The following is a 16,040-nucleotide window of genomic DNA, read 5'->3' on the forward strand; positions in this document are numbered from 1 at the left end:
ATCAGAGCTTGCTGACACAGCTGCCCAGAGGACTGAATGGCTTCTGGTTATTTTGGCAGTTTGTTGGGCATCTCAAATACTTCCCAATGTTAACATAGGGCTCATGAATTCTGTACATTATCCTTATGTTTCCTTTTTAGTCAGTTCCTCGGAATAAAGGATGATATTTTTTAAAACTCCCAAAGTTCAATGGACTCAGAGATGGCTGATCAATCCAATGTGTGATTTGCAGACACTGCCAACGTGGGGACTGGTGCTAGAACGGTCAGGCAGAGGAGATTTATGCATTCTCTCTCATGCTTCGATTTTGCCTCTGCCTCTTCTCAATGAAGTTTCTCAATAGGTTCAGTATCTTCCTGAATGGACCTCCACTATTTGTGTTTGTCACAAGCCAAGGACTGCCATGAGGACATCCTGAGAGTGCTCCTGCTGTGCTAAGGGGTAACGGCAAGAGTGACCAATGTCCCTGTGGATGGAAAAAGACCTTCTAATCTGCCCACCTTGACATCCATCTGCCTCTGTTCCCATCTCGGGCCTACCTCTGGAAGTGGCGGGTCCAACTACAGCCTGTCCCACCAACCTGCTATGAAGATAGCACGGATGGGCACAGCCACTTGGGAGGTGGAATCGCAGCGTCAGGACTTGGCCTGACTCATGATCCACGCCTGATGGGAAAATCTGACCCATTGTCCCTTGCTATTTGTTATCTTTTACTGTTAATAAATCCACTTCCTAGTTATAAGACATGGTGGTTTAATAGGGGACTTATTGTTCTAGTTTAAGAAGTCTTGGAGATTATAAAAGAGTTCAGGGCCATGATCAGTAAGTTGAATGCAACAGTTAAGGCTTTTGTTGGATCCCTGAGTGACAGTACACCAGATATTGCACATACAAGATGACACGTTGATTCTCAAGACATGCTTATGGGGGTGGTCTTTCATTCTACCCGAAGTATCTGAATAGAGTTTAAATGTAACAGGAAGTAAAGTGTCTGGCAGAGTGCTCTGAACGGTTGATGCTGTACCGATGCAGTCCACATGTGAACTGGAAGCAGTAACTCAGAAGCACTCATAGAATCTCTCTTAGCCTTTGTAACCAATTTACAATAGTCACAACACCAGCAGAACTGCAAAAAGAAAGATAATTCTTAAAAATTACTCAGCACAGAGCATCTAATTTGTCACTTCACACTCCTCACTATATCACTAATATACCTTCCACTGTAACATTAACTAAAACACAAAGGCATTTTCTGGCCTATCAGACATCTGATTATAAGCCTCTCTGCTAACTACTATGTTGCACATCTCACAATTATAAGGTGGGGTATTGGTGGAATGGGTTCAAGGGGCTGATTGACTGGCCTAATTCTGTTCCTGTGTTGATATGTCTAACGGAGCGGTGGAATCACTTGAGTACAGATCCCACCAAGACAGGTTTTAAGATAGAATTCAGTAAAATTAGTAACTTGTCCAGCCAGCACCAGAAAACTATTATGAAAGCTGTTGGGCTGTTGTAAAGATTTACTTACTTCACTGGCTCTCTTCAGGAAAGGAAACCAGCCACTCAGTCCCACTTTTACTTACATGTGACTGTGGACGATGTCGTTGACTGAAGTGGCATAGCAAGCTACTCAGTCCAAATGCAAGAGGAAGGTTCAACACTGGCTTTTGAGGTCAGTTGAGGATGAGCAATGAGTATAGCTTTGCCAGCTTCACCATTCAATGTCAACACATTTTTTCTTCCGATAATACTAATTTTATGTTGGTACATGGTCTAAATCCATTTTCCCTCCACAGTTCACTGTTTTTCACCATTAAGAAAACAGAGAAGCATAGAAACTAGGAGTAGGGGTTGGCCATTCAGCCCTTTGAGCCTGCTCCGCCATTCACGATGATCATGGCAGGTCCTGGGCGGGATTCTCTGATCCTGAGGTGAAGTGTTAAAGCCGTCATAAACACCGCCGTGTTTCTCGACCCAGGCCGCTCCAGCTGCCGATCCCCAGCCTCAGATGGGCGCCGCAGGTCTGTGCATGTGCCGTGGAACCGACGGCAATGTGTGCATGCGCAGTCGCTCCCTTCTCCGCTCCGGCCCCAACGCAAATGTGGTAGTATGACTAGGGGTATTACGGTACCTGGAAGTGTGAGCTGCCATGGGTGCAGAGGACTCGGTGCCCATTGGCCCATGTATGTCATGTGCCTCTCAGCCGATTGGCTGAGAGGTAGGTAGCTCCGCCTATGAGGCGGGGTATAAGAACCCGTGATCCCCAGCAGTCTGCCATTCTTCTGTACGTCTGCTGCCGGGTCCACTTCTTGTGTATTAAAGCCTATCGTTTGGACTTTATTTACGTTTCATGTCCATTGATTGTGCATCAGCAACATGGCGTAGGGCTACAGGGGCTGGCGCGGAACAAAAGAGGCCCCAGCCCGAGAGGCCGACCCGCAAATCGGTAGGTTCCGATCGCGGTCCGGGCTACAGCGGAGGCCCCCCCCCCCTGGGGTCGGACCCCCCTACCCCCCACCAGGCCGCCCCCGGATGCATCCATACTGAGGTCCCACCGGGTAAGAGCAGGTGTGAATGGCGCCAGCGGGACTCGGCTTTTTCTGCGTGGCCGCTCGGCCCATTCCCGGGCTGAGAATCGCCGGGGGGGGGGGGAGGGGGCTTCGTAGGGTGGCCCCCGACTGGCGCCGCGCCAATGGCGCTGATTCTCTGTTCTCCGGAGAAATAGCGGACCGGCGTCAGGGTGGCGTAGCACAATTCGCGCCGGGCTCGCCTATTCTCCGCCCAGGCCCCAGGATGAGAGAATCCCGTCTCCTCTATCTCATCCCATATTCCCGCTTTCTCCCCATACCCCTTGATGCTATTATATCTAGAAAAAATCCATCTCTTTCTTAAATGCATTCAGTGCCTTGGCTTCCGCAGCCTTCCGTGATAGAGAATTCCACAGATTCACTACCCTTTGGGTGAAGGAGTCTTTCCTACTCTTAGTCCTAAATGGTCTATCCCATATTATGATATTGAGTCCCCTGGTTCTAGATTCCTCAACCTGGGAAAACATCCTCTCTGCATCTAGTCTGTCCAGTCCTATTATACTTTTATATGCTTCAATCAGATCTCCTCTCAGCCTTCTAAACTCTAGCAAGTACAAGCTCAGTCAAATCAATCTCTCCTCATCGACAGTCCAACAAATCCCAGTATCAGCCTAGTAAACATAGAACAGAGAACATTACAGCGCAGTACAGGCCCTTCGGCCCTCGATGTTGCGCCAACCTGTGAAACCCCTCTAAAGCCAATCTACACTATTCACTTATCATCCATATGTCTATCCAATGACCATTTGAATGCATTTAGTGTTGGCGAGTCCACTACAATTGCAGGCAGGGCATTCCACGCCCTTACTACTCTCTGAGTAAAGAACCTACCTCTGACATCTGTCCTATATCTATCTCCCCTCAATTTAAAGCTATGTCCCCTCATGCTAAACATCACCATCCGAGGAAAAAGGCTCTCACTGTCCACCCCATCTAATCCTCTGATCATCTTGTATGCCTCAGTTAAGTCACCTCTTAACCTTCTTCTCTCTAACGCAAACAGCCTCAAGTCCCTCAGCCTTCCCTCATAAGATCTTCCCTCCATACCAGGCAACATTCTGGTAAATCCCCTCTGCACCCTTTCCAATGCTTCCACATCCGTCCTGTAATGCGGCGACCAGAATTGCATGCAATACTCCAAATGCGGCCGCACCAGAGTTTTGTACAGCTGCAACATGACCTCATGGCTCCGAAACTCAATCCCTCTACCAGCTAACTCCTTCTTAACAACCCTCTCAACCTGGGTGGCAACTTTCAACGATCTATGGACACCGAGATCTCTCTGCTCATCCACACTACTAAGAATCTTACCAATAGCCCAGTACTCTGTCTTCCTGTTATTCCTTCCAAAATGAATCACCTCACACTTTTCTGCATTAAACTCCATTTTCCACCTCTCAGCCCAGCTCTGCAGCTTATCTACGTCCCTCTGTAACTTGTAACATCCTTCTGCACTTTCCACAACTCCATCGACTTTAGTGTCATCTGCAAATTTATTCGCCCCCCCCCCTCCAGGTCATTTATAAAAATGACAAACAGCAGTGGCCCCAAAACAGATCCTTCTGGAACACCACTAGTAACTGGACTCCAGTCTGAACATTTCCCATCAACCACCACCCTTTGTCTTCTTCCAGCTAGCCAATTTCTGATCCAAACTGCTAATTCACCCTGAATCCCATGCCTCCGTATTTTCTGCAATAGCCTACCGTGGGGAACCTTATCAAACTCTTTACTGAAATTCATATACACCACATCAACTGCTTCACCCTCATCCACCTGTTTAGTTACCTTCTCAAATAACTCAATAAGGCTTGTGAGGCACGACCTACCCTTCACAAAACCGTGTTGACAATCTCTAATCAAATTATTCCTTTCCAGATGATTATACATCCTATCTCTTATAAACCTTTCCAAGACTTTGCCCACAACAGAAGTAAGGCTCACTGGTCTATAGTTACCGGGGTTGTCTCTACTCCCCTTCTTGAACAATGGGAAAACATTTGCTATCCTCCAGTCTTCTGGCACTATTCCTGTAGACAAAGATGACTTAAAGATCAAAGCCAAAGGCTCAGCAATCTCCTCCCTAGCTTCCCAGAGAATCCTAGGATAAATCCCATCCGGCCCAGGGGGCTTATCTATTTTCACTTTTTCCAGAATTGCTAACACCTCCTCCTTATGAACCCCAAGCCCTTCTAGTCTAGTAGCCTGTATCTCAGTATTCTCCTCGACAACATTGTCTTTTTCCTGCGTGAATACTGATGAAAAATATTCATTTAGCACCTCTCCTATCTCCTCGGACTCCACGCACAACTTCCCACCACTGTCCTTGACTGGCCCTACTCTTACCCTGGTCATTCTTTTATTCCTGACATATCTATAGAAAGCTTTAGGGTTATCCTTGATCCTACCTGCCAAAGACTTCTCATGTCCCCTCCTGGCTCTTCTTAGCTCTCTCTTTAGGTCCTTCCTAGCTAACTTATAATTCTCGAGCGCCCTAACTGAACCTTCACGTCTCATCTTTACATAAAACATGTTTCAATCTGTCTTTTCTGGCAGAGTTCCTGTCACAGACTGACTGACTGACTGACACTCACTCACTCACTCACTCACTGAATCACTGACTCACCCACTGTCCCACAATTCCAGACATGAGCTAACTTGGACCATACACCTCTCTATTCTTTACTCCAAGTTGTGAATATTTATGGTGAAATGACGAGGCTTCAGTAATGTCATGTGAGAGTGCCTTTAAGAAATGGGTGTTTAAGAAATGTAACTTTAAGAAATGGGTGTTTATCAGTGATGTCAGAGTGTGGGTGGAACTGGGCTGTCTGTCAGCTTTTTACTTTTGTTTTAGGCTGTTTGCTGCAGGGTGTGTTTTAGTTTCGTTTTCAGCGTTGGAGCTGAAGCCAGACAGAGCAAGTGTACTGTTGTTCTCTCTGCCATGGAAAGACTATCGCTTGATCATTTGGTGAATTCAGAATTATAAATGTTCTCAGGAGTGAATGTAAACCTAATGTGCTTCTGTTAAAAGGTGTTTCTTAAGTCTTCTAGATGTTAAAAGGACAGCTTACAGATTACTTAGTGTATTCTTTGGGGGTTGTATCTGAATTAATGGTTGCTAAGTTGTTCACTGTATGTTTTAAAAAGGTTAACTTGAGTTAGTAGAATAAACATTGTTTTGCTTTAAAAAATACCTTTCCATTTCTGCTGTACCACACCTGTAGTGTGAGCCGTGTGCTCCCCATACCACAATCTATTAAAAGTTGTGGGTCAGGTGAACTCCATGATACACTTTGGGGTTCTCTAAACCTTGGCCCATCACAGTAAAGATCCCTAGGAAAAGCCAGACCTTGTATCTTACCTAAAAGAACATTCCCTTTATCCATACTCTCTGTCCCCACATATCTAATTACCAATCTCCATCTTTAAAGCCCAGTGTGAGCAGTTCAGGAGTAAATGTTTGTAATACCCATAAACTACAATATTAAAGCAGTCAAGGTCACTAACACAATTGATTTAACACTGGACGGTTTAATTTTGACCTTGACCAATAGTGCAAAATGGGTGATATTGAATTGGCAGCTGACTTCACACCTTCCTTGACTTTTATTTCCATTGGTTTACTATAACTTACTTTACACTATCTCATAAAGTCAAAACAACCGCCTTTGATTTTACACTATTTTTCTTCCTTTCTTTTCTGACGATTGATATTGAAATTGCAACTGTTGGCAATGCTGAAAGTTGGCTCAAAACACCTCTGTGTTTAACATTCTTCTATTCTGGTAACTTGTAGCTACATATGTTTCTCCAAATGCCTATCTTGTCTGCTTCTAAATAAGCCGAAGTTGCAAGGAAAGCTACCCTGCCATTACATGAGAACATCCTAAGGTCATCGACCCAGTTTTTACAGCTTTGTCAATAGATCACTTTTCACCTTTGCTAACTGACTAGAAGAGGGTGGCACGGTGACACAGTGGTTAGCACTGCTGCCTCACAGCGGCAGAGACCCGGGTTCAATTCCGACTTTGGGTCACTGTCCGTGTGGAGTTTGTACGTTCTCCCCGTTTATGCATGGGTTTCCTCCGGGTGCTCAAGTTTCCTCCCATAGTCCAAAGATCTGCAGGTTAGGTGGATTGGCCACGTTAAATTGTCCCTTAGTGCTCAAAAGGTTAGGTGGTGTTACTGGGTTGCAGGGATGGGGTGGCGGAATGGGCGGAGGTAATGTGCTCTTTCAGAGGGACGATGCAGACACAATGGGCCAAAAGGCCTCTACTATCCTGTAGTGATTCTATGATTCTATTCTCTGAGTCTAAGAATTGGGGCAGCACGGTAGCATTGTGGATAGCACAATGGCTTCACAACTCCAGGGTCTCAGGTTCGATTCCGGCTTGGGTCACTGTCTGTGCAGAGTCTGCACATCCTCCCTGTGTGTGCGTGGGTTTCCTCCGGGTGCTCCGGTTTCCTCCCACAGTCCAAAGATGTGCAGGTTAGGTGGATTAGAACATAGAACAGTACAGCACAGAACAGGCCCTTCGGCCCTCGATGTTGTGCCGAGCAATGATCACCCTACTCAAACCCACGTCTCCACCCTATACACGTAACCCAACCCCCCCCCCAGGAATGCTGTTCAAAGAAAAGTAAATTCTGATGCAAAAAATAATTACATTTACTAAAGAAATTACACATAGCATTTGTGGCATAACTACGTCTATGCCGTGTCATTCATTAAAATTCAATTTCCTGCCTTTACAGATCTTTCAATAATAAGCACATGTTTACATTAAAATGACTCCATATTAATATTGGTCATACAACACTCTATCGAAGTCTTTGGCTTCATCATAAAAGGTATTGCAATCTACCTGAAGAACAAAACACTTTCGGAAGTGCCAGCTTTAACAGGTTGCTTTATATTTCCCAGTGTATTTCATTTACCTTGCCCTTCTGATTATATTTACTTGCTTGGTGAGAAGAAGTCTTGAGATATCAAACTTTCTGTCACAAGCAGAGAAGTCAAGTTGTATTTTCATCAAAATAATTCCAAGCACAACTGGTCAATATCATTTATAAGCTTGCAACATGAGATTGTGAATGAGAATAAGGGCCAGGCCACCGTGGGGGCACCCCCCCGGGGTCGGATCACCACGCGCTCCCCCCCCCAGGAACCCGCCGCCTGCCCGCGCCGCCAATCCCGCTGGTAAGAGAGGTGGTTTAATCCATGCCGGCAGGTGAGGCTAGTCAGCGGCGGGACTTTGGCCCATCGCGGGCCGCAAACTGCCGTGGGGGCCCGCCGACCAGCGCGGGGGGCCCGCCGACCGGCGTGGCGCGATTCCTGCCCCCGCCGAATCTCGGGGGGCGGAGAATTCAGGACACGGCGAGAGGTGGGATTGACGCCGGCCCCGGGCGATTCTCCGACCCGGCGGAGGGTTGGAGAATCCTGCCCAAGGTCATCAAATATTATTTTGTCGACAGTGATCTTTCAATGCTGGTTCACTGAGGTATCCTACAATAAATTGCCACGGCAATCAGTTGATAAAATCATTTCGAGCTCTCAAATTCATCGTTATTCTTCCTTTACTCTCCCATGTCCATTTCTTACTGTCATGCTCAATCTGCATTTTGTTTGCAACTTGTCCGCTTGATTTCCAAGGGTTCCTTGGTGCCACCCGAGGTAAAATGCTGTCTTGATGTCAAGGGTGGCCACCCTGACCTTGCCTCTGGAGTTCAGCTCTATCATAGAAGGGAAAAGAATTTAAAAACAATTGAAAGAGGAAACCACAAAAATGAATTGGCGTAGATCGGGAGGAACTGTTTCCACTGGCAGAACGGTTATGTTGTCTATAAAACCTCAGGCACTTCGACCAGTGTATTACTCAAACGTTCTACCCAGGCGTCTTTCTTTACGCGATAAACAAAAGACAAATACAAGTTTGTGATTTGACCAAATTTATTTAAACAGAGAAAAACAGTCACCCCCCCCCCTTAAATTATCCCAAACAACAATAATAATCTCAAGATTCTGAATACTACCCGTGCCGATGAACTCAGTCGAGCTGCCGGTCTGAATCTCCGAGTCTCTGTTTCCTCAGGGCCTTCGTCCTCAAAGGTGGGTCACGCATGTTGCTTCCTTCCGTCTCTGGTCGATCGTCCAATCTTCTCTGCTACCTCTGCGAGTCTTTGCTGTTGAGGGTCCTGGTGGTCGATCTTTATACTCCTCTTCTCGTCTTGCCAGAAAGTTCTCTGGCCCTCAGCCATTAAGTTCGCAGGGCAGGGGTTGCAATACCAAACGGTGTTGCCGATTGCAACCCTGCAGGACACCAGGAACCCCACCCCTGAGGTCCATTCCTAGGTGTATTGTTTGCATGTAAACTTACTCCACATATGGTAACTGGGCACCAGAAAGTCTAGCTTCTTATGGGCAGCCCAAAACAATCGATCCATAGGACTGATTTAGCTCCTGATGTGTGATTAACAGGGCAGGTCTAGACATGTCCTGGCAGTTTGGTTAGTGTTTTCAAACTTGGCCAAGTTCGAATTCCCATCAGGCCTGCCTGTGGTTCTGGCTGTGATTTGATTTAAAATGTCCAATTCTGAGTTTGAAGTGTCCGATTTGATCAGGTCTAAAATACAGGCCGCTGTCCATTTTACCCCAGTTAGTAAGCAAAGCACCCAGATGTGGTTACATAACCACTGTAGTTATGTGTACTTACAGTAGGGGGATGTATGGCTGTACCTGTAATACAGGTTCTTCCGATTAGCCCCTGCCAGCTAGCTCCGCCCACAGGTAGCTTGTGTATAAATATGCGTGTGAGTCACTCAGACCTTAGTCTACAGTTGCAGATGGAGGAATAGCATCGCACAGCAATAAAGCCTCGATTGTATTAGTCTCGCGTCTTTGAGTATAATTGTTAGCACTACAATTTATTGCTGTGTGATTTTCCATTCACCATGAACTTCAGAATCAAGCCTGACCATCTGCAGCTGGATCTGCAGTCGCCTCACGCCAGTAAAGACTTTGTTCATTGGCTGGCAGTCTTTGAGGCCTACATCTATTCAGTGGACGCTCCCCCAACGGAGGCTCAAAAAAGACAACTCCTGTACTCCAGACTTAGCTCCAGTGTCTTTCTGCTAATTCGAGATGCGACTGACTACACCACAGCTATGGAACTGCTCAAGGAGAACTATGCTCAATCGGCAAACACCCTGTTTGCGAGGCATCAACTCTCTACTCGCGTCCAGCAGCCGGGTGAGTTGATTGAGGACTTCTGGAGGGCCCTTATACCTCTGGTATGAGACTGCGATTGCCGGGCCCTCACAGCCACGGAACACTCTGACTTACTCATGCACGATGCCATTGTTACAGGCATTGCATTGGACCCCATCCGGCAACGACTGCTGGAAGGGGCCGCCCCCGAACTCGCAGCCGCAAAGGCCCTGGCACTTTCCATGACAGCCGCCTCCCGTAGTGCGCGATCTTACTCCGCTAGCCACTCGGCCCACCCGTCCTACCCCTCGTGGACCCCGCAAACGGCCCCCCAGGCCCACCCATCCTACCCCTCGTGGACCCCACAAACGGCCCCCCCAGCAGCCGCCCCCGCGCACCATGCCTGCGCTGCCCACCATACCACGCTCCCTGGGGGTCCCCACTGTTACTTCTGCGGTCAGCAGAAGAACCCTCGCCAGCGCTGCCCGGCCCGCACCGCGACCTGCAAAGATTGTGGCAAGAAAGGCAACTTTGCAGCGGTGTGTCAGTCCCGGATGGTTGCCGCTATCGCGCCCCCGGTCCCCTCGCCTCAGCCGCTCGCTCAATGGGCCCCGCCGTCCACTTCCCCCGACCCCACGTGCGATCAGTGGGCGGCGCCATCTTTCGCCACCCCCGCCATGTGCGCTCCATGGGCGCCGCCATCTTAATCCACCACCGCCATGTGCGTTCCATGGGTGCCGCCATTTTGTCCCGACCCCACAATGTGCGCTCCATGGGCGCCGCCATTTTACCCACAGGTACGCCAGATGCCGCCATTTTGTCTTCCCCCGGGACGGGGTCACGGGACACGGATCGCTACCGCTCCTCGTCGGACTCATCTGACTCGACCGCCGATCGCCCGCTACTCGCCTCCGTTATGCTCGACCAGTCCCGTCCTCGCAATCTGGCACCCTCTTCCAGATCGGTGCTGGTCAACGGCCACGTGACCTCCTGCCTCATCGACTCCGGAAGCACCGAGAGCTTCGTCCACCCCGACACGGTAAAGCGCTTTTCCCTTGTGGTCCATCCCACCAACCGGCAGATCTTTCGCCTCCGGGTCCCACTCTGTCCCGATCCGGGTTTTTCTGCCTGGTTAAACTTACTGTACAGGGCGTGGAATTCGACCGTTTCCGTCTGTACATTCTCCCCAACCTCTGTGCGTCACTCTTACTAGGCCTGGATTGCCAGTGCAATCTCCAGAGCCTCACCCTCAAATTCGGTGGACCCCTACCTCCCCTCACCGTTTGCGGCCTCGCGACCCTCAAGGTCGAGCCTCCCTCCCTCTTTGCCAATCTCACCACAGATTGCAAGCCCGTCGCCACCAGGACCAGACGGTACAGCACCCAGGACAAGGCCTTCATTAGGTCCGAAGTCCAGCGGCTGCTTCGGGAGGGTATCATCGAGACCAGCAACAGCCCTTGGAGAGCACAGGTGGTAGTGGTTAAGATCGGGGAGAAGCACAGGATGGTCATGGACTACAGCCAGACCATCAACCGGTACACGCAGCTCGACGCGTACCCTCTCCCCCGCATTTCTGATATGGTCAATCAGATTGCACTGTACCGGGTCTTCTCTACTATTGACCTGAAATCCGCCTACCACCAGCTCCCCATCCCTAAATCGGACCGTCCCTACACTGCCTTCGAGGCAGACGGTCGTCAGTACCAATTTCTTAGGGTTCCCTTCGGCGTCACGAATGGAGTCTCGGTATTTCAACGAGAAATGGACCGAATGGTTGACCGGTACGGACTGCAGGCCACCTACCCATACCTCGACAATGTCACCATCTGCGGCCATGACCAGCAGGACCATGATGCCAACCTTTCTAAATTCCTCCACACTGCATCTCTCCTTAATCTGTACATACAACAAGGAGAAGTGCGTGTTCCACACAGACTGCTTAGCCACCCTCGGCTACGTAGTCCAAAACGGACTACTGGGGCCCGACCCCGACCGCATGCGCCCCCTCATGGAGCTTCCACTCCCCCACTGCCCCAAGGCCCTCAAACGCTGCCTTGGGTTCTTTTCTTATTACGCCCAGTGGGTCCCACAATACGCGGACAAGGCCCACCCACTTATCCAGTCCACACATTTTCCCCTCTCAGCTGAGGCACAACAGGCCTTCGCCCGCATTCGATCTGACATAGCCAGGGCGGGGATGCACACAGTAGATGAGACTCTGCCTTTCCAAGTAGAGAGCGACGCTTCAGATGTCGCCCTTGCCGCCACGCTGAATCAGGCAGGCAGACCCGTGGCATTCTTTTCCCGCACCCTCCACACCTCTGAAATTCGGCATTCCTCTGTTGAAAAGGAGGCCCAGACAATCGTTGAAGCAGTGCGGCACTGGAGGCATTACCTGGCCGGCAGGAGATTCACTCTCCTCCGATCTTAACTAGCCTTCATGTTCAACAACACGCAGCGGGGCAAGATCAAGAATGACAAAATCTTGCAGTGGAGAATCAAGCTCTCCACCTTTAACTACGAGATCTTGTATCGCCCCGGCAAGCTCAATGAGCCCCCAGATGCCCTCTCCCGAGGTACATGTGCCAGCGCACAAGTGAACCAGCTCCGTGCCTTGCACGAGAGCCTTTGCCATCCGGGGGGTCACTCACTTGTACCATCTAATCAAAGCCCGCAATCTGCCCTACTCCGTTGAGGAAGTACGGACAGTCACCAGAGACTGCCAGATCTGTGCCGAGTGCAAGCCACACTTCTACCGGCCAGATCGCGCATGCCTGGTGAAAGCTTCCCGCCCCTTTGAACGCCTCAGCGTGGACTTCAAAGGGCCCCTCCCCTTCACCGACCGCAACACCTACATCCTTAGTGTGGTCGATGAATTTTCTCGGTTCCCCTTCGCCATCCCATGCCCGGATATGACGTCTGCCATCGTCATCAAGGCCCTGGATTCCATTTTCGCCCTGTTCGGTTTCCCCAACTACATCCGCAGTGACAGGGGATCCTTGTTCATGAGCGATGAGCTGCGTCATTTCCTGCTCAGCAGGGGTATCGCCTCCAGCAGGACGACCAGCTACAACCCCCGGGGAAACGGGCAGGTAGAGAGGGAGAACGGACGGTATGGAGGACCGTCCAGCTGGCCCTACGGTCCAGGAACCTCCCAACCGCTCGCTGGCAGCAGGTCCTCCCTGACGCGCTCCATTCCATTCGGTCGCTACTGTGCACCGCAACTAACAATACACCCTATGAACGTGTTTTTGCCTTCCCTAGGAAGTCTACATCCGGGGTGTCGCTCCCGACGTGGCTCACAACTCCGGGCCCAGTCCTTCTCCGTAGGCATGTCCGGCACCACAAGGCGGAACCCCTGGTGGACAAAGTACGCCTTCTCCACGTCAACCCTCAGTATGCCTACGTGGAGTTCCCCGACGGCCGCCAGGACACAGTCTCGCTCCGGGACCTGGTTCCTCAGGTGCCGATCCCATGCCCACGCTCCTTTCTCCCCCGCGCCAACCTCCTTTTCCCCGGCGCCCCCCTATTCGTCCCCACCAGGTCCATCCCTTGTCCCCCTGCCCACACTGAAGATTTCGGCTCACTCTCGGAGTCATCCCGCCAGCAGCCAGCACCAACATCGCCAACACCTGCACCATCGCTGCCATCACCGCCTGTGCCGACGTCGCCACCACAGCTACGCCGATCACAGCGGAATGTTCGACCGCCGATTCGGCTCAACCTGTAGCCTGCTAACCGGATGGACTCTTGGTTTTCTTTGTTTGGACCCCCATGTAAATAGCTCATCCTTTGTATTATAGTTACACGTCACCCCCGCCGGACTCATTTTTTTACAGGGGGTGAATGTGGTGATATAACCACTGTAGTGATGTGTACTTACAGTAGGGGATGTATGCCTGTACCTGTAATACAGGTTCCTCCGGTAAGCCCCTGCCGGCTAGCTCCGCCCACAGGGAGCTGGTGTATAAATATGCGTGTGAGTCACTCAGACCTTAGTCTACAGTTGCAGATGGAGGAATAGCATCGCACAGCAATAAAGCCTCGATTGTACTAGTCTCTCGTCTTTGAGTATAATTGTTAGCGCTACACCAGATATTTGGCAAAAGAACCAAACGGGAGGTGAGGCTTCTGATCACCCTTACACCCAACTCCAATCAGCAATTCTAGGAACCAACATTTCAGGAATGCTGGTATTATTCAATAAAACCAGACGTCAAATGTCGGTGTTAAGGAATTAATGTATTTGCGTGAAGATTGAAAGCAAGATCATATTGAAGAAATTCAAGAAAATGCTTCTAAGAACTGAGGAAAGCGTCCGTGGTTTGGTTCTGTCCCAGATACCACTTCATAGCAAAGGCATTTATGCTGTAATTTGGCAGTGTGAGTTACCACAGTGCACAGTTTGATTCATTGTCTTCCTGTAGTGTTCTTCATGGCTTAGCGTGATAACATCAAAAGTGAGAACTGTTTGCAAGGAGATTGTGAAATGAGAAATGAATAAAAACTAAAAAAAGCGTGGTGGAAGAGGACACAGCTGCCTCAACTGCCTTTGAGAAAGTGGTAATGAATCATCTTCTTGAATAGAACCAACTAGTTTGCTGGGTCATTTCACAGGGCAGGTCGGGAGCAGCCATATTATTGAAAAAAAGGAGTGGGGGAGTCATGTTACAGTGATGTGACTGAGAAGATGAGTGAAGCTCTTTAGATAGGAGCTGGAGTTATGTTCTAATGTCCTATAACCTTATAAATAATGGCATGAAAGACCATTACTGCAGCAAGATCTCTTACAGTAAAAAAAACAAGGAATTCAGGGACAAACCCACAATATCAGACATATGACCATGCATCTGGAGTTTTTAAAATGTGAGGCCAGTATTTATTGCCCGTCCCTAGTGACCTTCAGAAGGTGGTGGTGTGTTGCCTGCTTGAACCGCTGTAGTCCCTGAGGTGTAGGTCCACCCATACTGTGATTAGGGATGGAGCTCCTGGACTTTCACCCAGTGACAGTGAAGGATCGGTGATAGGGGTAGCACAGTGATTAGCACTGCTGCTTCACGGCGCCAAGACCCCAGGTTCGATTCCCAGCCTGAGTCACTGTCACTGCGTAGTTTGCATATTCTCCCCATGTCTGCATGAGTTTCCTCCGGGTGCTCCGGTTTCCTCCCACAAGTCCCGAAAGATGTGCTGTTAGGTGAATTGGACATTCTAAATTTTCCCTCTGTGTACCCGAACAGGCGTCGGAGAGTGATGACTAGGGGCTTTTCACAGTAACTTCATTGCTCAGGATCTAATTAAGTCTAACTTCTGTCTTTCTGCCAACGGTGTGCTCGCACCCATCCTCAAGATGGAGTCTGCAGCGGGGGGGGCTTTTGACCTCTGACCACTGTGGGGTGGGGCAAGGGTGTGGGGGGAACGGGGGGGGAAGGGACAGTGGGGGAACAGGGGGTAGGCCCGCTGTGAAGACTAAAGTGACAGAGGCTTTACATGTATCAGGTGTGAAATGCTTAAATGGTGAACATTTTAATGTGGCCCCGGCCTACTTACTGGTGTCACAGGGTGGCCGTGCCACCCTCTTCAGCCCGCTGACCTTGACATGCTCCGGTGTCAGGAGGGGGATTCAGAAGAACTAGAAGGCTGTGCGACTCCAATCGGCTTTGCAGCTGCTGGAATGTCACTGATATCCCCTCCTGAATATCACATAGAACATAGAACAGTACAGCACAGAACAGGCCCTTCGGCCCTCAATGTTGTGCCGAGCCATGATCACCCTACTCAAACCCACGTATCCACCCTATACCCGTAACCCAACAACCCCCCCCCCCCTTAACCTTACTTTTATTAGGACACTACGGGCAATTTAGCATGGCCAATCCACCTAACCCGCACATCTTTGGACTGTGGGAGGAAACCGGAGCACCCGGAGGAAACCCACGCACACAGGGGGAGGACGTGCAGACTCCACACAGACAGTGACCCAGCCGGGAATCGAACCTGGGACCCTGGAGCTGTGAAGCATTTATGCTAACCACCATGCTACCCTGCTGCCCCGGCTCTGTCCTTTTATCTGCAAGGCTCGCGGAGAATATTGTCCAGAGGCTCGAAATCTGGCTGGGACCCAACTGATTCCTGGGCAGACCTCTGCGTGCTGTTTCTCTTGGATATTCCTGCATCCACCTGATGTGCATCAGCAGATATGTGGTGCTCACCAGATAGTGCCCCGAAGCCTGTCCACCCAT

The 16,040-nt window shown here is 49.8% G+C and overlaps 1 protein-coding gene across 1 annotated transcript in view; it reads right to left on the reverse strand.

Moving 5' to 3' along the window:
• Positions 1 to 937: 937 nt before the first annotated feature.
• Positions 938 to 16,040, reverse strand: part of LOC119963617 (vesicle transport protein SEC20-like) — a 34,776-nt gene continuing 19,673 nt past the window's right edge. Inside the window, 3 exon segments of the mRNA XM_038792948.1 lie at positions 938 to 1,126; positions 8,197 to 8,327; positions 14,194 to 14,268. Coding sequence (XP_038648876.1) covers positions 938 to 1,126; positions 8,197 to 8,327; positions 14,194 to 14,268 — 395 coding nt within the window.

This window comes from Scyliorhinus canicula, chromosome 3 (assembly GCF_902713615.1).
Source record: "Scyliorhinus canicula chromosome 3, sScyCan1.1, whole genome shotgun sequence".
In the NCBI taxonomy this organism is placed as follows: Eukaryota; Metazoa; Chordata; class Chondrichthyes; order Carcharhiniformes; family Scyliorhinidae; genus Scyliorhinus; species Scyliorhinus canicula.